This window comes from Micromys minutus, assembly GCF_963924665.1.
Source record: "Micromys minutus genome assembly, chromosome: 1".
Classification (NCBI taxonomy): domain Eukaryota; kingdom Metazoa; phylum Chordata; class Mammalia; order Rodentia; family Muridae; genus Micromys; species Micromys minutus.
This window is the reverse complement of record NC_137969.1, coordinates 43,003,056-43,026,637: the sequence shown is the minus strand read 5'-3', so window position 1 is coordinate 43,026,637 and position 23,582 is coordinate 43,003,056. Positions and strand designations below refer to the sequence as shown.

Below are 23,582 nucleotides of genomic sequence, written 5' to 3'. Positions count from 1 at the left end.
GAGCTGGCTGGAACATTCTGTAATTTGGGTCAAGAGCATCCTCTGCTGTTCATGCTAATACTTCTAGGAACACTGGTCCTCTCTCCTGAGTCCAGACTGCTGGTGTCGGAGCTCCCATGTGTGGCTGAATAAGAGGGGTCTCTTTCTTCCCTCCTGTATGGGCTGCTATTCTGGGGAGTTCTCTTTCACTCTGATCCACTGGTTTTGGTCGATACATACTCAACCACAGCCTTTGGGAATCCACAGCAAAATTTCCATCAAACCAGCCCCAGTTTTGTACAGCCCGCCTAGCAGGCAGGCCAGCAACAGGCAGGGCACATTTAGGCACCGACACTCCATCTTGCTACCTTGTTTCTGGGGATGAGAAAGGGTTTGTAGTGTTCGTATTCCTTTCTGCCATTTTGCCAGAGTTCTGGGCCATAGCAGAGACACACACATCTGCCCAGTTTACTACATTTAACTAGAAGCCAGAGTCAGTGTTTACAGAGAACCACAGGTCAGCACTGTGTCCCTTAGCCCCCGCGCTGCCCAGTACCAAGTCGCAGAGCCTTACAGTGAGAATTCAGGAGCAGTTTTGTGAGTTACCAGTTGAACAGTTAGACCACGCCCAATACAACCTGCAGGACAATCAGCACAGTGTTTGTTCTTGGGTGACAAGGGCAGAGGCTTTCATGGGACCTGACATCTCAAAACCAGGGACTTTATGCAGCCTGTCCTGGCAGAGCCTCATTTCCTCATGTTCTCTGGAAATTTTCTTTACAATGCAAAAAATCTTTGGGAGCAAGGGGCCATCTGACCTTCTGTCTGAAAGGAGAGTGGCCAGAGGTGACAGAGTTCTGAACTTACATATGAAATAAAGTCACTCACCTTACCAACTCTTCCTGTCCTCCATCTACATCTGGGTACTCTCTGAACACAAACACACAAAAGATGCTCCCGCTCATAAAGAGAGAGCCCAACCATGAACACATGAGCCAACAGAACAGATACTAGGCAGACATATTTAAGTCTGGTGACATAAGAGAGGGTGGCTAGGGTCAGCACAGGTACCTGAGAGGAGTTGACTGGGCAAAGAGAGAAAGAGTATTCCTTTCAGAAGCAACGCTACCTTGAAAAATCCTGAGGCAAGAGAGGCGCTGACTTACACAGAAGACAGGAGAGCGTGCGCAGCACAAGCCACAAGTCTGAGTCCCAAGGAAACGCCTATCCAGCTATAAACAAGAAGAGAGGCGAGCAACGTGGTTTCCACAAGGATTCTTGGGGGCTAGTCTGCAAGAAAGCACGCAAGGACAAAAATGACATGGTCTCCCAGCGCTCCCGCCATGAGAAACTTTAGGAACCTGGCAAGGGAGCCAGTGGCAAGGAAAGCCAATCTGGGATGTGCTGTGGAGGAACAAGATGTCTCGATGGATAATTATGCGTGGAAAGGCCATACAGGGAAGATGGAAGCGCAAAGGGATGGGGATGTTGCTCAGCAGACAGTGCCTCGTGTGTCCATGGCAACATGGAGTAGGAGCGGGGGTGTCAAAGATAGCAGAGATTTAGGACCTGGGTGACAGTAAAGAATGGTAGTGCCAAGGCTGGGAGTTAGGTGGCACACACTAGGTGCTTGTCCCATACTCATGTGGCAAGGCTGGGAGTTAGGTGGCACACACTAGGTGCTTGTCCCACACCCATGTGGAGTTACCACAGAAACCTTGACTCCAGGGAAAGGCCAATCTGGAGAAGTCAGACTGAAGCCTATGTGCACAGTCAGTAAAGACAGGGGCAAGATGGCGCCCAGGCCAGCCTACGCAAGCGAGGAGAAAGGGGCAGGCTAAGCCCTGGGTAGAATGTTCCAGTCTAGAATTGAAGCTGCAGTAAGACAAAAACCATCAGATTTCATGACAAAAATCTCAGTATCTCAACATTACTAGAGTTAAGTTTGTGTCTATATTGTTGCCTAAATCAGAAAAATGAGAATTCTGTAAAACATCTGTGTCCAAAGAAATCTTCTGATGATGGAGAAATTAGTAAAACCCATGAAGGCATCAATTCAGCAACACCACACAGGCTCTGCTTTGCTGTGACCACAGGAGTTTGCTGGGCGTGGTGGCACACACTTGAAGCAGGAGAATTACATGTTCAAGGCAATTTAGTGAGGCCTTCAAAACAAAAATCTGACACAGGGTGACACACAGCAAGATCTGAGGACTCCAGAGGCGGAGACAGCAGGAAGAGTCCAAGTCTGAGTCTAGCCTGGGCTATGAAATTTGACCCAGTATCCAAAAATAAAAATAAAGTAGGCAGGAGGGAAAGGGAGGCATGCAGAACTTCAGTGCGATCCCTTTGTGTGACACTGAGCCTAGTGACATTCGACTCACATCCCAGAGCCGACGTGCACCCCCAGATCCGAACAGAGAGCAGGCTGCCCTGAGTCCAGGCTCTAGGAGGCCCCGCAGAAAAGCATGGTGGTACAGTAGTGACTACAGACAAACGAACAACCCTCCTCAGGAAACAACTATTTCCCGAAGTGATTACGTTCAGAAAGACGAAGTGCTCGACAGTTCTTAAGAGTACAAAGCCTCAAAACGCTGCAGACAGACCCAAGGATGGAACCCCGAAACAAGGCCGCTGGTGAGCGCAGAGGCTAAGAAGCTATTGGGGTGGAGTCTTGGCGGCCACCCAGCTGTGCTCAAGAGGAACCAGTCACACAGCAAGACCCCTGTGCTTCAGAAGCAGAGCTGAGGAAGGCCTAGACCTCAGATCACCTGCTGCAGTGGGGACAAGTGTACTGGGTAGACGGGCCACCATGTAGTTGCTGGGAATTGAACTCAGGACCTCTGGAAGAGCAGTCAGTGCTCTTAACCACTGAGTCATCTTTCCAGCCCCCTGAGTTGTTTTTAAAACTTCCTGACTCTCTGTAATAAGTTTCTTTTGAGTTTTCTCAAGGAACACGTATGATTTAACACTGATGCTTATTCACACTGAGCCTCATCCATTCACCCACTCATCCAGCAGGTACTTCTTGGGACTCGAGCATACACACAGCCAGCAGGCAGATACTCGGCCCTCTGCAGGGTCTCCGGTAGCTGGAGTCCACGGACCCTGGAGTTAGGGACACAAGGTCAGGAAGAAGCCACGGAACACGCACACAAACACAGCTGTGGGTTTGGAGCCTGAGGAGGCAGGAGGAGCTCACGTTTTGAGGCCTGTGGGGGGTGGGCACATGTCCAGTTCTTACCAATAACGATGCAGCTCTGACATGTCAGTATAAACCGGTCTGCCTTTCTCCAACAGGCCACAACGGCCCATTTGAGGACCAGCCTCACTTAGCTCCAGGCCTCTGCTTCCCACCACACCACACTCTCTTCATGGTCCCGTCTTGTCACTACATCTGTCACTCGTCTTTGTGAATGATGGTTATACCAGAAGACAGCTTGCTCACATACCTCTGTGTGCCAAGGGTGTATTAACCACATTGTCACATACACATCAGCCCATTTTTCAGAAGAGAAAACTAAAGCTCATAGTCGACACCTAACTGCCTGGGTCACATGACTGACACGGTAGGTTGAGAACCCAGACTGCCCCCTCGTGCTGTCTCCCAGCCTGGTGGAGAGAAACAGTGGACATGGTGTGTGTAATACACACAGATGGGGGCTATTCATGGTAGCTACAGCCATGTCCTTCACACAGCAGACAACGGGGTCAGCCGTGAGGCCTCTTGCTTCTCCCCTGGATCTTTTACTCTGACCCCAGTACTCTTAGCAAAAATGCTGAACACTGCTTCCTTTTCCTTCTTCAGACACTTGCTACGAATGTCCAAACCCCACTGATTAAGTCCATCACACACACCTGAACTTAATGGGATTCAACACCCCCAGAAGATTAATCAGCGCCATGGGGCTCCGGGAACACAAAGGCTATTTTGTGGGAGTGCTGTAGCCACGAAACATCCTTTTCTGTGATTACACCTCATTGTATAACAATGTTCAGACATTTGGTTCGAGCAAGCATAGTAATTACATTTCTCACTTTGAACTAATTTAAGCAGCTACATCTGAGTTCTTCCACAAGTCCTCAGGCTGATCCACCCTCTGCCTCCCACGAGGAGCACTCCTGCCTGAGAAAACTGGGACTTCTGCTAAATAACTGGCCAGTTTACGTCAGGTGCCCTTGGAGGGCCCCCTTCAAGCCAACCTCACAGCAGTCAGGAGCGATGAAGGGAACTGTTAAACAAAGAGAGGAAAAGGAAAAGAAATCAGGGCTCCAGAGATGGCTCAGAGGTTAAGAGAGCTCTGCTGCCGTTGAGTTTCCAGCACCCACACAATTTTTAACTCCAGGTTCAGGAGTCCAGTGCCCCCTTCTGACTCCCGAGGCACCAGGCCACAAACATACAGGCTATACAAACATACGTGCAAGCAAAATGAGCGAGCACATAAAACCAAACAAATCTCAGAAAAGCCAGCGAGCAGGAAAGCAAGCAACCGGCATCATCGGCCCCTGCATCCTGATTGATAGATAGGACCACACTGGCCCCGTGCCACGCTGATGCACGAAAGTCTTATCTCCAAGACTGCAAAAAGCTCTTAGAAAGGCAGGGACAATAACCCATTGTGCCACTGGGTTCACCTGACATTTTATATCTGGGGAAGGGGAGGAGTTGGTGACAGACAGTAAGTGACACAGGTCACTTTTATCTTGTTGGTAGATCACTTTGCAGCCTTTGGGGGACAGGTCATGGCTAATACCATTTCTTCTTCTATTGCTGGGAACTAACCTGCTCCACCAGAATGATCTGGTAAGGAGAGGGGATACCCTTTCTTTAGGGACAGGATGCCCCGGTCCTGTAAGCTTGAGAGCTGGCTGGGGCCACCCTAGCTTCTGGTCCCACAGCTTGATGAAGCAAAGGAAAACCTACTTGCCATTTTGTGGTGGTTGTTGCTGTTTTGGAGTCTCCTGTAGCTCAGGTTGGCCTCTAATTTGTTTTACGGAAGGCTGACCTTGAACTCCTCCAGCCTGGGCGAAATAGTTTGGGCCAACACACCTGACCCACAGTATAGTCTTAAACAACAGCTTAGAGGTGGTTTCATTTGTGTTCTGAGGGGTGGGGTTCGCTGAATACTAAGGACTGTATTCAGTAAGATAAATAACAAAAGCTCAACCAGCCCGAGCTTTGGCGAGTGACCCTACATTAAAGGTATTGGCTTAGGCCAGGGGTGGTGGTACACACCTTTAATTCCAGCACTGAAGAGACAGAAGCCCCGTGAGTTCCAGGCCAGCTAGGATTACATAACAAGACCTTGTCTCAAACAAACAAATCAATTGAATGGGTAGCACATGGAGACACTACCTGTCCCTGCTTCACTTGGTGTGAAAAGAACACGGGAAGGCAAGCAAGCAACCTCCCCAGAGCTCAGCTGTGAAGACAACGCGCCCCTGGGCTCTCAGAGTCCCCACCATGAGAGAATAGGACATTCTGGGTACTTCCAGGACAAACAGCAATGTAGGGAAAGCAGTGAGGAACAGAAGATTGGGGGGAGGGGCAGAAAAAAAGAATGTTAAAATGTTCAGAAGAGGCTGAGGAGGTGGTTTAGGGGGTGAGTGCACTTGATACACTGAGAAGCTGAGTTCCAGCTCCCAGCACCCACACTGGGCAGGGCCACGTGTGCACCTGTGAGGAGCGGTGGCAGGAGGGACACGAGGGTCTCGGGAGCTCGCTGGCCATAAGCTCCACATTCATTAAGACACTGTCCAGCACACGAGAGTGATAAAGGACACCAGTGTTATCACTAGATGTCTTATCCGTCCATTCTTTCCCAGAGTCCCCTTGGCACCCTGTACCTTAGCAGACAGGCCAAGCGTCGTGGCTCACTGGAGGCTGAGGCAAGGGTATGTCGAACAACAGAAAGGTAGTATGGGGCCAAGTCATCCCAGCACTTGAAGGTCATCCTTGGCCAAGTTCAGAGACAGGCCAGCCTGGGCTACCTCAGATCTCGTCTAGACAGAGCGTAGGAAATGGGAAGCCACTCTCTCTGGGTAAGGTTCTCCGTGTAAGCTGCACAGCAGCCCAGCTGGAAGGCTGTGCCTTGTGTGACTGCACTGAGGGAATAAACGACCCACCTCTTAATCTCTTGGGTTGATTCTACAGAAACCCTTTGAGGATTCAGAGAAGCTTCTTCCCACAACCAACAATGCTCCCACTGTGCACAGTGGAGGTCAGCTTGGGGAAAGTACCCACCCCGGCTGCACAGTTCCGTCCGTCCGCTCCCACCTGAAAACAGGGCAAGTGGCACTTCCGCCCGTGAGCTCACTTAACACACCGCACGTGCTCGGGCTATGACGGCGCTGTTGGCTGAGCGGCGGCACTTCCTTGCCTTAACTGGCACCCGTCTTGGTGTTAATTGGCTTGGAGTTAAGTACCTTTCACATGAACCTGGGGAAACTGACCCTCGGATCGGCTGCTGACTTGTTGGATAAATACATCTTTATGGACTTCATAAAATGCAGTCTGCGTAAACACACACTCAAGAACTGTTGAGAGCACTAGGTGGCTGGAGCGTGGCACAAAGGTGGCCTTTTAGACTGGTGAGTGCTCGGTGGTTCAGATATTTAAGAAGATGAACATGCGGATACAGTTTCAGTTTAGGGGGTAGACCTCAAACTGGCCTGCAGGGGAAGGAACCACCTGGGGATCACACCAAAAATGCAGATCAGGGCTGGGGGGCACAGTTTAGGTGCCTCAGCAAGCATATAGCCTGGGGCTCCATCCAGCACCACAAAAAAACTGGGGCATGGTGTGCATATTGGGGGGTGAAGCCTGAAAGATCAGGAGGAGATCAAGGCTAGCCTTGGCTATGCAGCAAGTCTGAGGCTAGCCTGGGCTATATGAGTGCGCGCGCATACATGCACACACACACACACCAAAGCATACTGCAGCATGCACACCTCTAATCCCAGTACTCAAAAGCAGAAGTAAAAGGGACTGAGTTTAAAGCCCATCCTGGACCAGCATAAGGGTAGCCTGAGCTATACATAGAAACTCTTTAGAACAAAGACAGGATGCCAGGTGGTGGTGTGCACACCTTAAATCCCGGCACTCAGAGCAGAAGCAGGATCTCTGAGTTCACAACCCAGCATGTACAGAGTGAGTTCCAGAACAGTCAGGACTACACAGCGAAGCCCTGTTTGAGAGTGGGGGTGGGGAGGGTTGTAATAGGAGAGGGAAGACAGAAGAGAGAAACAAAGGCAGAAGAGCACTGCTGTAAGGCTGTCAGGACTGCTTCCTCAGCTTCCTCAGAGGCCCAAGCTCCCATCTGGACGACCTCGTCCAGACACTACAGGACAGAAATGTACAGCTTGGCCGACTTCCAGGCCCCAGTAACAAGGCGAGGACGAGCTGAGAGCTAGAAACCTGTGAACCGGGCTGGAGAGATGGCTCAGTGGTTAAAAGCACTGACTGCTCTTCCAAAGGTCCTGAGTTCAAATCCCAGCAACCACATGGTGGCTCACAACCATCTGTAACAGAATCAGATGCCTTCTTCTGGTGTGTCTGAAGACAGCTACAGCATGCTCACATAAAATAAATAAATAAATCTTAAAAAAAAAAAAAAAGAAAGAAACCTGTGAACCTATGGGATTGAAAACGGGAGCCTAGCCTCAGGAGAGCACGTGTGAGTCACCTCAAGATTGCATTCTCTACCCTCTCTCAAGCACATTCTCATATAGAACAGCTGGTCTCAAGCCTGGTCTGTGCCTGAGCCTGGCCTAGAACTCCGGATTCTCCCTCAGAGAAGGCAGTCTCTTTCCAAGCTCTGGGGTTAGGGGTGTAAGCCAACCATGATCGTTCCCTTTCTTGGAAAAGAAGGGTTTGTGGAATTCCGAGCTGTTGCACGGTCCTATTGAAATGTCTCTCCCCATCCGTCCAAACGCTTGCCACTCGAGCTGACAGCCTGACCTCTTTCCCGGAAGCCAGGCACGTAGCTGGATGCAATGGCTCGAATATGTAAACCCAGCACTCCTGCAAGACAGGAAATAGAGTCAGGAGAATCCCATGGAAACCCTACGGCAGGGTTGGGAGATGGGGGGTTGGGAATCCAGTCCTCCGGCGGAGGATCCAGTTCTACTGCAGCGGGGAGGATCCTGGCTGGCAAGGCAGGATGGCACGGTCTGTAATCCTAGCACCCAGGAAGCTTAAGCAGGAGAAATGCCATTGACTCTTAGGTCAGCCTGGGATACACAATGAAAGCCTGTTTTTTTTTTTTAAAAAAAAAAAAAAAAAAAACACGAAACAGTAAGGGAAAACGTTCTTCTACGACCAACAGAGCAGCACGTCCGTCTTTCTATTTGCTGTTGACAGTGTATGTTAGCATGACTCGTCACAGCCTAAACCAACACCCATCCCAGCCTGGAGACCAGCATATCGAATTCTCCCTCCTACTGTTTATGACCACACGGCCCTGGCATGGATGGTGTGGGCTGGAGAGCAGGAGAAAGCCATTGGTAGCCACAGAGATGCTCCTTCTGTACCCCAGAGGCAAAATCCTGGGAACTTTATTTCAACTGTTGGAGAGCTCATCTCTCTCGCAGGATGGCCATCTGGAGGCCCCTTGCCTCCACTCCCAAACTTCCTGTACCCCCTGCCAAGCCACAGGCGACACACACAGGAAGAGCATTTGGAGGCTCATCTAGCTCACCCTTGCACAGCATGTGACCAGGGCTAGCAATCTGTTCCTGCTGATGCTTCAATATCTACGTGGGCCACATGTATCTGAATGGATGTCGCCTCCATCTTCTTCCTGTCTCCTGAGGCTCTGACAACTCAGAGCTAATGAAGGTCACAAAGGTTTAATAGAAAACCCAAAACGGGATGGCACCGAGACCAGATGCTACCTCTCTGCCGTGGCTCAAACCACACCATGGCTGCATGACCTTGTACGTGTTGAAGAAGGGACACCTAAGTTTGTCCTTTCCCAACATCGTCTCCAGCTCTACAATACTTTACCCTACTGAGAAAGGGTGAGAGAAGCCTCCGGAGAGTTCTGAGGATGCCTGACTTTCAGAGTCAAAGCAAGCTGCTTGACAGTTCTGAAAGTCACACCTTCTGACCTCTCACAAAGGCAGACTTCTCCATCAACACCCTCAGTGCTAAAGCCAAACAGAAAAGTCCTATCCTGCATGTCAGACACAGGGACAAGTGTCCTTGTCATCAACCTAGCCCACACCCTCTCACTGGTTTGTATTACCAACTTTCTCATCTGCTTGCTCCGAAGCCTTCAGCTGATAGTCCCAACACCTACTTTCCTGGCCTAGCACCCAGCAATCTCCAAAGTTAGCCTTGGTGGACCCGACTGGTTTTCTCCAGCCTCACCAAGAATGAACTTCCTGTTTGTAGAGGAAGCCTACGGACAAGAGCTAGCCCCTCCCCAGTTTGCTTGCTCTGCCTCTCCCTGCAAATGCACCATCTGCAAAAACGCCAGGCTTTGCTTTGGCTAGTATAATCTCACTCACACACACACTCAATTTCTTTCTTTTTCTATTTAAGAGAAAAACAGAAAATCAAAGCTCGTAGACCAGGATGGGCTCAGACTCAGATCCACCTGCCTCTGCCTCCCCAGCACTAGAATCAAAGCATCTGTGTGAGCAAGGGTGCTTGTTTTTTGTTCATTATTTGTTTTGCTTTTTGTTTTTGTTTTGAGACAGGATTTATTATGTAGCTCTGGGTGTCCTAGAACTTGCTATGTAGATCAGGCGAGCCTCAAACTCACAATCCTCTTGCCTCTGCCTCCTGTGCTCACGGGCTTGGCTCTACATGCTTTTGCTGATTATGAACAAGGGATCAAACCCAAGGCTTTGTACATGCTAAGTAAGCGCTCTATCACGGAGCTATAGTCCTAACCACTACACACAATGGTCATACTTTTTACAGATTTATTTATTTGAGTGCATGTTCCTACATGTGGCTATGTGTACTATATGCTATGTGAGCCCAAGGAGGCCAGAAGAGGGGATAAGATCCCCAGGAACTAGAGTTACAGGCAGATCAGCCATCATGTGGGTGCTGGGAACCCAACCTAGGTTCTCTGCAAAAAACAGTGAGTACTAACCACTGAGCCATCTCTCCAGCCTTTTTCTTTTTTAAGCAATGAGGTTTCTTTGTAACATCTGCCTGTAGAAGAGTCTTACAGTGTTATTGTCCACAGACATGCACTAGCAGGACCAAGACCACACAGCAGGTGAGGGGCAAAGGAGTGGGAACCCCAGGACTCACTACACACACAGCAATCTCTCTTCTTTGCTATCTGGCATCCATTCAAGCTCTTAGAGTTGGGGCAGCCTGTCCTCCATTATAAAGAGGGAAGCATTGCAGAGAAATGTTTTGTTTAACAGCTGAGGGGTGGGGAGATGGATGGAGCTGAAAGGGGCAAGATTCACCCCAACACCTCCTGCTTTAATCAGAAAACCAAGTACTGACTCACAGTCAGCATGTCCTCTCCTGGAGACCTTCCCTGGTCTCCAGTCTGACGCTGGCTGCTACTTCCTAACCACAGACAAGGAGCCCCCTACCCTGCAGGCACTCTAAACATGTATCTATCTCTGAAAGACTGCTGAGTTGAAAAGAGTCATGAAACAAAAACCCACTGTCATGTCAGCAATACCTAATGAGGCTATATTTTATTATGGTAAGAGCACTACTGTGTGTACTGGAAAAGATACACACTATGTGGGTAACACTTAGATTACAGAAAGGATCCGGACTACTTGTGAGCCAGTGAGCAGTTGGCCAATTCAAGACTTGCAGATTAGGGCTGGTCAAAGGGCTCCCTGGGTAAATTCTCACAGCCTGAGCTTGATTGATGGGACCCACATGGTCAAACAAAAGATCAACCCCCAAAAGCTGTCTTCTGACCTCTACATCCACACTGCAGGGCACACACACACACACACACACACACACACACACACACACAGCCAAAGAACAAGTAGCAAGAGCCACAGGAGCTGGAGATCGCAGTTAATAGGAAGAGCTGCTCTTACAGAGGACCAGAGACCAGACATCATTCCAGCTTAAGGGGATACCACACCTCCCTCTTCTGGCCTCCCTATGAACCCACATTCACAGGCACATACCCATACACATATATACAGTTAAAAAATACAAATCTTTAAAATAGTCTTTAAAAGAGACTTCCTGGGAATGGAGCTTAGGCCCTGCTCACGGATCCTCAAAAAGAAAAACATAGCAGACTAATAAGGCGTAGGGCCCCACCCCACTCCCTACCCCCCCCCCCCCAGGAGAACTGCAGGCTTGCGTATTTTTAGTGCGTCTTTTGGGGGGGAAACAAAGAATCTCTCACTTATTTTAGCCTCGTGGTCTATTCTTAGATCTCCAGCAGCCAGACCCAAGTCCAGCCCTCCTCCCTCTTCCAACTCCTCTCCAGACTCTTCCCATTCCTCACCAGGAATTATCTGAAAAGAGAAAGATCTGACAAGTGACAGATCATTTCCATTTTAACCCTATTCAGACTTAGGTAAATGGCTTAATATGCATGCTAATATTCCATCATTATTCCAATTACAGAAACTATTATGTTAAAGTGTTTAATCAAGAGAATTAGGGAGAGCTGCAGATACCTAAAATTAACCTCTAATAGTCTTGACAGTCACCCCCACTTAAATGCCTGGCTATAAGCAACTCTTACTTAAGATTTCTGCTTAGGCACACAGGGGTTCCTGATAAGACCTAAAAGCAATTCATTTCCTAACAAGATTGCTGTCTAAAAGGATAAACTAAAAGGGCCACGATTTAAATACAATCAAAGCCCCAAGCAATCACTTGCCAGGAGATTTAAACATGTCCTCTCAATCCCAGCTTAACAACAATGCTAACCGCATCAGAAACAACACAAGAGCTTCCTCCTTCTCTGACCTTCTCTGTTTAATTATTTCCTGTGATTTCTTCTAGGGCTGAGCTTGCACGCTGCCCAGGGCCTGCAGGCTTTCTGTACAGGACATATTTCTCTAGACTTGCAGACTGCCCTCAGCCTGTTGAGATATCACGCAGCTGAGGACCTTCACACATCTAAGTGACAGATTTCTTGGGGCTCCTGGCACACACAAACAATGTTTTTGGTTTGGGGGGGTTGTTTTTGGAGGGGGTGTTGGTTTTTTGAGACAGGGTCTTTCTGGGTACCCTTGGCTGTCCTGGAACTCACTTTGTAGAAACAAGGCTGGTCTTGAACTGAGGAATCCTCCTGCCTCAGCATCCCAAGTGCCGGAATTAAGGGCTTGACCTTTTTTTTTTTTAACTGCCAGAAGAAAACACGTTCCCATCTAAAGTCAAACAGGAAATTCTGCCAGGGATGAGAAAAGATAGTTTTAGTACTATCTCCCACCTTGTCCAGTGAGCCTCAACAAATGAATTACTAATACCAAGTATGTCTCATCAAATCTTAGGTCTAGACCCATATACATAAAAAAAAAATCTTGATTCCTTCTGAAAACATGCACCATCTCAGGCCCCACCTAGTCAGGATCCCATCCCTATACCAGCCCAGTACCAGAGTCCTTTTGGAAGCTACTGTTTCTTATCAGCTGGTGCAGGTAAAGTGTGCCCTCCTGGCTACTTTCTTCATACACTTTCCATCTGGGATAAGGCAGGCAACTTGTTCTCTCCGAGTGAGAACTCTACATACTGCAGGCAGAGGAAGCTGGAGATAGCTCACTCACAGAGCGGATCTAGCCTACAAGAGCGCCTAGGTTCAACCCACAATAAAGGGCTGGCAAAGAGATGCATGTCACCTAGTATTAAAATGTTTACAAGATGTTGAGTTCAGCTGGGCAGTGGTGTGCACACCTTTAATCCCAACACTCTGAAGGGAGTAACAGGCAGACCTAAGAGACCTGAGGACCAACCAGTCTGGTCTACAGACTGAGTTCTGGGACAGCCAGGGCTACACAGAGAAACCCTGTCTCAAACACAACAAAAATAAGTTAAAATTTTTATTGTTATTATTAATAGTAATGATAACGAAACCAAAGTCCTGCTAGGCCAGCTGGGTCACTACGAGGACACCAAGGCCTAGGCCATGACACTGAGACTAGCCTAGGCCACAGAATGAGACCTTATTTAAAACAGAACAAAACAAGAGCATAAATCCTGCTGTGATCAAGCAAGATAAAAACTTTTAACTGATTATTAGCACTGTATGTGTGTGTGTGTGTGTGTGTGTGTGTGTGTGTGTGTGTGTGTATGCGCGCGCATGCACACGTGTGCATTCTAGAGATGAAAATCAGAGTGTCTTTGTGCACGCTAGGCAAATATTCTACTAGTGACCTATAGCCTCAGTCCTTGAGCAAGACATTAACTTCACAAAAGCTTTTTCTTACCTACAGTACAAAGATGCTGGAGGGTCAGAGGGTCAGCCATTCTCTCCACAGGCAACCATGGACGCACACTTAGGTACAACCACCTCCACCTGCTTTACAAACCACTCAAGGTAATGCTTGCCAGGGAAGCCTGACAACATCATGAAGATCCTAACAACTCATGGCATGACATTTTGGCTGCAGGGTCCAGGAAGATCGTTAGCAGGTGAGGATAGAGGCAAGTACAGCAATCAGTGAACCAAGAAGACAGAACTGACCTCGCACCCGTAAGGCACGAGAAAGTGTCTAGCATCCTAGACCAAAAGTTCCCCAAGGGCAGGGACTGCCTGAGTCACGCTCTGACAGGTGGGTGGATTTGAGGTAGGTGTTGGTTGCTCTGTATTCAGTGACAGGCTGAGCTGAGCTGGTCACTCTGTTCTCTGGCTGCACCAGAGCTGCTTGTTTCTAGCTATACAATAATTCATATGTGGTTGTGCAATTAGGCCCTAAGCACATGCATCAGAATCTAAATGCACCACCCACAATACCGACACCAGTTCTCTACTGGTCCTAAACTTCCCCTGGAACAAAAATAAATAAAAAATAAAAATCTAAGAAAGGACAGCAAGGCCCACAAAACCAGTAAATAACAGAACAAGTATCCTGCACCCTGGTGCACATAGCCCCGGGGGAGTAACAGACTTGACTCAATCTTTAAGCAATGAGTAACTATATTAAGACTGTTTATTCGTATAGCTTTAAAAGGTCTGCTATATGAACCAAACTGTCGAAATATCTACTAAATTAAACTGGCCCAGCACCACACTTGTTTCCTTGGAAGGAAATATAAAACGAAATGCCAACAAGGCATGAGAAGACAAAACGCATCCTAAGCCAACGTCATCAGGGGAGCCCTGAGCCTCAGCCTGTCCCCTCCGACATACTGACTGTCACTTCAGAACCAATCTGGAAGCAGTCAGCAGTAAGATTTTTAGACCACACACTCGAGAAGGCCGGAGACTGCCAAGGATAGCAACCAGGAGGGAGAACTCTGACTGTGAGAGAGAAGCTACGAAAGTCAGAATCTCCACAAGACGCCTGGCTCATCTCTCTAACCCAGCAACGAGAAGGCTGATGCAGGAGGACTCCAGCACAAGCTCGAGTGGCCTCGAGACCAGGCCAGTCGGGGACATAACAAGACCCCGCCTCAAAACGAAACTAAGAATGGCAGCTGGTCATTGCTGACACTACAGAAATAAAGACAAAGACTGTTTTATTCTGGAGGATTCTACCAGGACATCACAGAAGCAAAGGAACCAGCAGAAGGAAAGGAACCACCTAGCCCTCCCTTCAGAAGCTCCAGGGAACGCTGGGCAAGGTGCTCCACTTCGAAGTGTGGACAGGCCGAGGATGCTTGTCATGGAATTCTCAAGACCAGACATCTTGGCACACAAGGAGCCCAAGCGGATGTGGGGGTCCAGCGAATCCCCAAGGTCCGTCTACTGAAAGCTCTTTCACACAGCGCTTTCACACTTCCATCTTAGTAAGAGCCAGGTCTAGATCAGCTCAACACAATAATCTGTACGTGATCCAGAGCAAAAGCCCCTATTCAGTCCACTTCCTTCCTGGTGGCCTCCCTCTTGGGTTTGGTGGGCCAGCACTAGAGGCGTCCACTTATGTCTGTAATTCTAGCACTTGAAAAGGAAGACAAGAGGATACAGCTTGGAGGTCTGTCTGGGTTACAGTGAGTTCTAGGCCAGCCTGGGCTATATAAAGTAAGAACCTGTCTTAAAAAACAAATGGGGGTCAGAAGAGGTCAAGTGACCCACACCTTTAGTCCTATACTTGAGTGGCAGAGGCAGTCATATCTCTGTGTGAATTCAAGGTCAACCTAGTCTACAACAGTACTTCTAGGCCAGCCAGGGCTACATAGTGTGACTTTGTCTCAAAAAACAAAACAAAACAAAACAAACTAACAAAACTGGGGTTGGGGGTGTAACTTGGGCGGCAGAACACTTGCCTAGCATGCACAAGGGTCTAAGTGCCAGAACGGGGTGTGTGGTAATTCAATGTCATCCTAGGCCAAATGCTGAATTCTAGGCCAAACTGAACCATGTGAGAACCTGTGCCAAAAAGACAAAGAAAAAAAGAAAGAAAAACAAAAATACTTTTTTTATGTATGCAAGAACCAAGTGAATTATCATTAAATGTTTATGTGGGCAAAATGATTTTTTAATGAAGAAAACATTAACTTCCATCAGCATGTTTACAGGAAGTCTCCTGATAGGCACTGTCAGGCCCTGGATGTGAGAGTCGGTCAATTCTTCAGACATCATGGGAAGTTTACCTGTGCACCTGCAGTTCCAATAGAACACAAATGTAAGCCCAGCCAGGATTATCTGAGTCAGCAGGGCAGAGGAGAGCAAGATTCAGGGCTATGCAATGACAAAAAGAAAAAACAGAATAAACCGTGAAGACAGAAAGGAAAGAATCTTATTATCAGATGAATCGGGGAGAGACAACCGACATTTAGCCTGGTACATTTCTCTGCATTTATGAATGGCTCTGCCGGGAATATAACTGTGAGCAATATAATCAGATCTACAAAGAATTACTATTTCAAAGACAGACGGAGTGAGCCACAGCCATCCACTGCAGAAGCTGTCGTGTCTGTTTTAATATCTTCAATCAAAAGTTCTTAATACCAAGTGTGTCAGCCCACGTCTTTAACCCCAGCACTTAGGAGTCAGAGGCAGTTAGATCCCTGTGAATTCAAGGCCAGCCTGGTCTACATAATGTTCCAGGCTAGCCAGGGCTACTTAGTGAGACTCCGTCTGAAATACAAAACAAAACCAAAAGTACTAAAAGCTAAGATAAGGTTAAGATGATTTCTTTACCTCCGCCCACTAAGCACAAATAAAGAAAACAGTGTTTTCGGTCAGCTTCCTTGTCTTAAGCATGTGTTGATAGTCATGCGCACAAAAGGCTACGTGGATGTGTTGTTAATAAAGATCATCCAAGAAAGGGAACTGAAGCGTGGTTGTGACAGTGCATGCTTTTAATCCTCACACTCAGGAGTCAGAGCGTTCAAATGAAACTCTGTGCGTTCTGGGCCAGCCAGAGCTAAAACCAAGAAACCCTGTCTCAAAAGACAAACAGATAAACAAAACACAAAACAAAACAGAAAAAGAAAGGCAACCGAGTGGTCATAAAAACAGTTGCCTTTTAGGTGGGTGGGCTCTTGTGCCAGTGAGTACCAAGTATTTTATTAATCCTAGCTTGTTTTCTTTCCTTAACCTGAGATACAGGTCAAGCTATTTAAGAACACACCTACTCTGGGCAAACATGCAAAAAAATATTCCTTGTCCCCACCCACACACATGCAAACCACAATGAAATGCAGCAGGCCAGACACACACCCAAAGCACAGAGACAGTTTAGAAATACCCTGAACTAGCCAAGTGCCACAGTTCACACTACCAGGTTAGCCCACAGGACAGAGCAAATATCGGGGAGGGGGCTCAATGGGAAACGGAAGGACAAGAGGATGATGGGTGGGGGTGTCTAAGGAACAAGAGCACATTCTACGTGTGGGCATGAGATTGTGAAAGAATAAATCAAAAACACATACACTCTGCCACACAGGGCACCGTGTGCATCCATGGAAAATGTGACCAGAAGCTCTAGAAAGAGCCCCCACATCACTAAGGTCTTACCTTAAAGGTCTAATTTCCTTCAGAGACAATGAGCCAAAACAAACAACCACACATATCAAAACTTCCTGCTCTGCCTCCTTTAGCTCGGAGGATCTGTTGTGTGTGTGTGTGTGTGTGTGTGTGTGTGTGTGTGTGTGTGTGTGTGTGTGTGTGTGTTCAGCCAGTACTGTCGGACCTCTGCCAGCACTGGGTTTCATCAGCACAGCGATCTCCAGCATCAATCGAGAAGACTCCACCGGAACCCTGCAGCTACTGCAAATTATTAATGCTGTGATTTCTGCAGACTCCATGCAGGGGTAGAAACACAGACGGTCTTACTATGCCAGAGATGTACTTCTAAGCTGGAAAATGTGCTGATCCAGTGACACAATGCCACAGTCCAAGTTCCGGGATACAGAGGCAGGAAGAACGAAGGCTGGAGTTCAAGAGTTCAAGGCTGGCCTCGGCAACACAGAGACTCCCTAACCCCCATCTCTAAAAACCAACCAATCAATCAACAGCAAACTTCTGCTTCCCACTTCTAACCTCAACAACTACAATCAAAATGGTGCTGAGTCACCATGACAGACTGCTACTCTCTGAAAGTTCTACATTCACGTCCACAAAACAGCCCTGTGTGCACCCTCAGAGCAGGTAAGTTGCTCGGGATGGCTAACTCCTGCCTAGGCTGAACAAGTGCCACACTGTAATTATTACATTCTTCCCAAGAACAAAATATTTTGTCTTAGTGCATGTGTGCAGTCATACATAGACCGTGGTGTCTATGTACAGGTCAAGAGACAACCTCAAGTACTGACCACTGCCAACAGGGTGTTGATCTCTCTTTAGTTTTTATTTTATCTATATCACTGGATGGATGGATGGATGGATGGATGGATGGATGGATGGATGGATGGATGGATGGGTGGGTGGGTGGGTGGATGGATGGGTGGGTGGGTGGGTGGGTGGGTGGATGGGTGGGTGGGTGGGTGGGTGGGTGGGTGGATGGGTGGGTGGGTGGGTGGGTGGGTGGATGGATGGGTGGGTGGGTGGGTGGGTGGGTGGATGGGTGGATGGGTGGGTGGGTGGGTGGGTGGATGGGTGGGTGGATGGGTGGATGGATGGATGGATGGATGGGTGGGTGGGTGGGTGGGTGGATGGATGGTTGAGTGGGTACTAGGCCAGCAGCTGAACAGTAAGCAGTGGATTTACTAAGCAATAACCCTAAATCCAAAAAGTCCACAGTCTGATGCAGAATCTAGCCCAGGAGAAACCCAGCTATCTCGGTAGGAACTGCCTGGCAGAACCGGAGGGAAAAAAAGCCTACAGTCACTGGGGGGTAGAGGAGGCAAGACAGCTCCCAAAGGACGGCTCAGAAGGGCAGGAAGGATAAGCAGCATTCTTCTATGGATGGGAAGTGAGACAGAATCCCAGAACGAAGAGATAGTCACAGTAAGCTAACAGTAAGTTCAAGGCCATCCTCAGCTACTCATGGGTAGCTACAAATACACACACACACACACACAGCACCAATTAACTGCTGGGGCAAAAAAATGCATTGGTTTTTCTGCTGCTGTCACTGCAGGTTTTATCAGTTAAGGCAGCAGGACAGCGGATGAACCTTGCTACAGCCACAGCGAGGGCAGCACTTTCTAATGAATGGACCAAGATTCCAACTCTGCACGGCCAATTCATATTTTCGCCTGACACAGAGACTCAAGCCTGTGAGCTGCAAGCCAGCCAGGGCTACATAGCAAAAGCTGTCTCAAAAAACTAAAAACAAAAGATCCTGCTTACACAGAATAGAAACACTGCCTGATGACCTGAGTTTGGTCCCCAGAATCCACATAAAGGAGAAAAGAGAGTACCAATTCCACAAAGTTATCTTCTGACCTCTCTACAGGAGTACCATGGCACATGCGTATACACACACACACACACACACACACACACACACAAATACTAAACCTTTAAAAAGACAAAAAATGTCATATGGCTCAGCATTGCCTCTATTGGGTTTTAATGTCCTGTAGTTGTTTTCACCTTAATAAACCTAACACTCTAGGAATATTATCTTTGAACCTCCTTCCATAACCTTGGGGGGAAATACAGAATCCTCATCCCCAAGTTTGATTAACTTTCACTTTAATTTGATATGTTCCTCATACCTCATGAAAATGGAGAAAAACCATGGCAACGAGAGACTGTCACCAATTTAGAACAAGCAGAGACAAGGAATGACTCACTGAGATGAGGTGACTATGACCAGGAGGTAGAGAGGGTTACAGCCATGGTGCAAAATGTCCATCCAGCTGCGTGAGGCTCACTAAGGTTAGCCATCACAGCTCACACGCTAGCTAGGAGCAAAGGGGTCTTTCCTGATCCCGGCTGTTGAGTGAATTCTCCACTTCAGAGACTAAAGGGATGATGGTCTTGGACAAACAACTCTCCTCGGGTTCCCCAAAATGGAGATGCACCACGGTGAGTCCTACATCTTCCATTGCTACAGGAATCACATTAAGAAACTCCAGAAGCCAGTGTGAGGAAGCCAGCGTGTGATTCCAGCACTCAGGAACCTGAAACAGGAGGATCCTTCTCAGTTTGAGTCCAGCCTGGTCTACACAAAAATTCCCAAACTAGCCAGGGGATTCAGGTGAAGCCCTGTCTAGACAAGAACAAAAATGTAACCCCCAGAAAGCCAATTCAACAGTGAAGACACCAGGGCTCTCTAACTCTCTGAAACCAGAGCCCAGCTCCAAGACCTCCTATCTCAACAGAATTCTTTACTTTTGGAGTCAAGGTCTTACTCTTAGCCCAACCTGACCTCAAACTCATGACAATCCTCCTGCTTCAGTCTCCAGCTGCTGGGATAGCAGGTGTGAACCACCAACTTCAGCTTCAACAAGCCTTCTGATAGTAAAACTGATCTCTCTCCCCAAGGCAGGAATGAGGAAGTATTCACTTAATACTGGTGTCCTCACCGGGAATCCTTTCGGTTTAGGCTAGCAACAGGGAAAGACACAAGGCAGACCAGCTACAGGAAAACAGCACAAGCTAGACCTGGGCTCCCAGTAGGAGCCAGGAACCTAATGCACACTGGGCAAAGCTCTCCAAGCCCCAACAGCACAGGTACTGTTCACTACCCCTAAGGCTACTCCTAAGTGCAAGTATAGACAAGGACCCAGAGAAAGAACTGTTTATTGGCCAAGATCCAAAAGGGGAAGACCTAGCAAATATTCTTTCCCTTCCAGGTCTCAGCATTAAAACCCAACCCCCCACTTTATGATTTTAATGATAGGTATAGTAAGGCAAAATAAAATGTCTAAAACAGCACTCAATGCTTGCTGTGAGACTCAAACAGCAGGTGGGAACCTCTCCAGGGACAGGTGTCTTGACAGATTAGGGTTACTGCAGTCAAAGTTCCCTGGGGACACACAGAAGGAAATTCCCTTTGCAGAACATCAGCTTCCTTCCACCCAGCTTGACAATAAACGCTACAGGATAAAGGGCCATTTAAAAACAAACCAGGGTTGGGCTGCAGCTCAGTAATAGAGCTCTTGCTCCTCTGGATGTGCCAGGCCCTGGGTGCGAACTCCAGCACCGAAAACAAAGGAAAACAAGAGAGATTTTTTACAGTGGTGCACAGGATTCTACCACCTGCTACAAGAACTCTTTAAGCCGCTTGGTGGCCGGGTCCTGAGTCACTTCCCTTCTCTGCATTCTAGGGTGTCAACGCTCACGGAGGAGGGGGAGCGGTGGACACACAAAAGCAAAAGACCCAGCGTTTGGGAGCTAGACTCCGGCCACTCCCGCTTCACCGCCCCAGGTCCCCCCTCCTCTCAGTGTCCCTGAGACTGCTGACCCATTCTGGAGTCCAAGCAGGCACCGCTGCTACCTTGGCTAATGGCAGCACTGAATGAAAGGAGCCGAGGCAGGCTCAAGATTTATGAATGTGCAGGGGAGGAGGGATATCATGTGACAATAAAGGAGAACGTCTTATTCACAAAAAAAAAAAAAAAAAAAAGTGGTGAGCGAATACAGCCACTGAACAGCACAGGACCCCTGGCCCAGGGCAGACCGGCAGCCCCGCCCCCAGCGCACCGAGAGAGAAACGCCTCGAACCCAAGAGCGGAGATCCAAACCTAGGTGCCACTAAGGCGGGAAGCAGCTGCCACTTGGCCCAGAGACGGTGACAAGCCCGGGTCTCCCGCAGGGGCGAGCATAAGCACCTCTGACTAAGCACCTAGAGCTTTGTTCCCCTCGGGCCTGCGGGCCGGGCACACGCACGGGCACGCGCTCTCCCTCACATACATGCCAGGAGCGCGCTTCCCCGCACGCTCTCCCGCCCTCGCTGCACACGCTTCGGATCCGCCCCCGAGCTGCCCCGACACCGCGGGGCGCGTGTGCCGGCCCACACGCGCGTGCACACACTCACGCGCGCCGGGAGTCGGCGGGCTGCTCCCGCGCTCCGGCCGCTGCGCGGACCCGGGCGCACGGACCCTGTGCCGAGCCCGACTGGCCCTCCCCCAACTCCTCCGTGTTTTTATGAATGAAAATGTGGTATGCAAATGAGAGCGATTCAAGAAAACGAAATGGCGGAGCCCGGGCCCCAGAGGGCTCCGGAGACGGCTGTGGGGAGGGCAGCCGTGCCAGGAGTCACAAAGTCACTATGCACACAGACCCATCGACCCCGGGATGCCCCGCAAGGAGGGCGCCAGAGCTTCCGCTCCCGCAGCCCGAGGACCGCCCCGAGGTCATTTGCGCGCCCTTGGCCCGGGCTGAGACCAAGACTTGCAGACCCCAGGCGGTTTCTGTCGCCTCCCCCAGCCAAGCCGAGAGCCTCGCGCACAGCCTCGACAGCTCAGCCAGCGGCTGCACCCCACGCCAAGTTCCCCCATCGAGTCCCCTCCAGCGTCCTTGGCGGCGGCCCCCGAGCCGCCCCGCCGGGTACCCGCATCCCACCCGCAGCTAACTTACTCGTCCGGGTGTGTTTCTTCGGTCATTTTCTTGTTCACCTAGACGCCTGTCCCGCGGCGTGCAGCCTGGCTCCCTTCATCTTCCTGTGCGCTCGCCCCCCTTCTTCACATCTCCGACATCTCCTGATTTGGTGGTGGAGGGGGGAGCTAGAGATGAAGGGGGCGCCGAGGCAGGCGGGGAAATGGAGAGCCCCGAGCGCAGGGCGAGGTCTGGGAAGGGGCGCACCGGGCAGCGGACGCCTTGGGCCGGCTGGGCGCGTCCCGGGGGCTCCGAGCCGGTGCAGGGGCGAGATTTGGGAAGGGGACCGGGAGGGGGAGAGCAGCAGAAAAACAAGCACGCTCGGGGCGGCGGGCAGCCGGCTGTGCTGGGGCCGGGCCGGGGTCGCCCCCGGGGACCGGGCCAATCAGGGTTCCGGGTAGCGCTCGGCGGCCGGGGGAGGTGCGCCTGGGAGGCGGTGCAGGGCGCCCCGTCCGAGCCCCATCTCGCCACTCCACCGATTTACTCCATATTGGATTCTCAGCGCCGCCAACAGGAGGAGGAAGTAGGGCGGAAGCGATGACGTCTTCCCAGCGGCCAGAGGTGGTGGAGTGCAAAAAGCTTCCTACTTGAGACCAAAATAAAAAAGAGAGAGAGGAGAGAGAGACAGAGAGAGAGGAAAAAAACACACTCACAAAACGCTTTGTCCCGCCTACAGAGCGTGTCCCTCGTCTACTCCCCCTCCCGCTAACTTCCAGTCCGGGAGGAGCCTCGGAACGGCATGGTTGGCACTGCGTTTGTCGGGCTCCTAATCCTTGTCTCCGGGGCTCCGGGTTTTAGGAAGCCCTAGAGGGAGGAGGCGGGAGCCGAAGACAAGAACACATCTGGCTCCCGTTTTGTCCCCTCCCTCCGTCCAAACCTTTGGATTAAAAATCAAGGGGGGAGGTGGCGGAGGGCGGAGATGGGGAGGAGTTTAGATGCAAGGCAGAGAGTTTGGGTTTGGAGAAACACTGCGGGGAGAGGGGGTGAGGGCAGTGCAGGTGGCCTCCGCTGGCCTCCACTGGCGTCCACATCCCACCTCTTGATAGAAACCATGTAAGGAGAGGGATGTGGACTTTGCCAGTATCCTGTATAACAGAGGAGGTTCCGCTTCATGAGAATCTTGAGATCTTTTTTGTCGAGAGAGAGCAAGTGTTGTTCTAGCCTCTCAGGGTGGCTTTAAACTTGCTGTGTAGCCAGGGCTGCCCTTGAACTCTTGATCCTCTTGCCTCAGCCATCCAAATGATGGGATTACTGTTAAGCAACACTGTGCCCACCTAGAGCGGGCATTTAAAATAATAATAATAATAGTAATAATAATAATAAGTATACAGAAAACAAAAGGCACACAGCCAAGAAACTTTTGCATTGCAGGCAAAAATGAAGTTTAAAGGTAACACCAAAGTGAATTAAATTATCCAGTCGGTGAGTAATGTTTCTTGTCTCCAGTCCTTAGAAGTCCATAGTTTACTGGGCCACAGATTACTGCCTTTGATGGACTTTGGCCAAAGACGTACCCAGGAACCCCTCATTACTCCACCCCCA

At 49.5% G+C, this 23,582-nt stretch overlaps 1 protein-coding gene across 1 annotated transcript in view; it reads right to left on the bottom strand.

Annotated features, from left to right (window-relative positions):
- Positions 1-22,798, bottom strand: part of SPRED2 (sprouty related EVH1 domain containing 2) — a 94,405-nt gene extending 71,607 nt beyond the window's left edge. Inside the window, exon 1 of the mRNA XM_080917959.1 lies at positions 22,023-22,798. Coding sequence (XP_080774085.1) covers positions 22,023-22,048 — 26 coding nt within the window. The 5' untranslated portion in view covers positions 22,049-22,798. The remainder of the gene's footprint in view (positions 1-22,022) is intronic.
- Between the last annotated feature and the right edge of the window lie 784 nt (positions 22,799-23,582).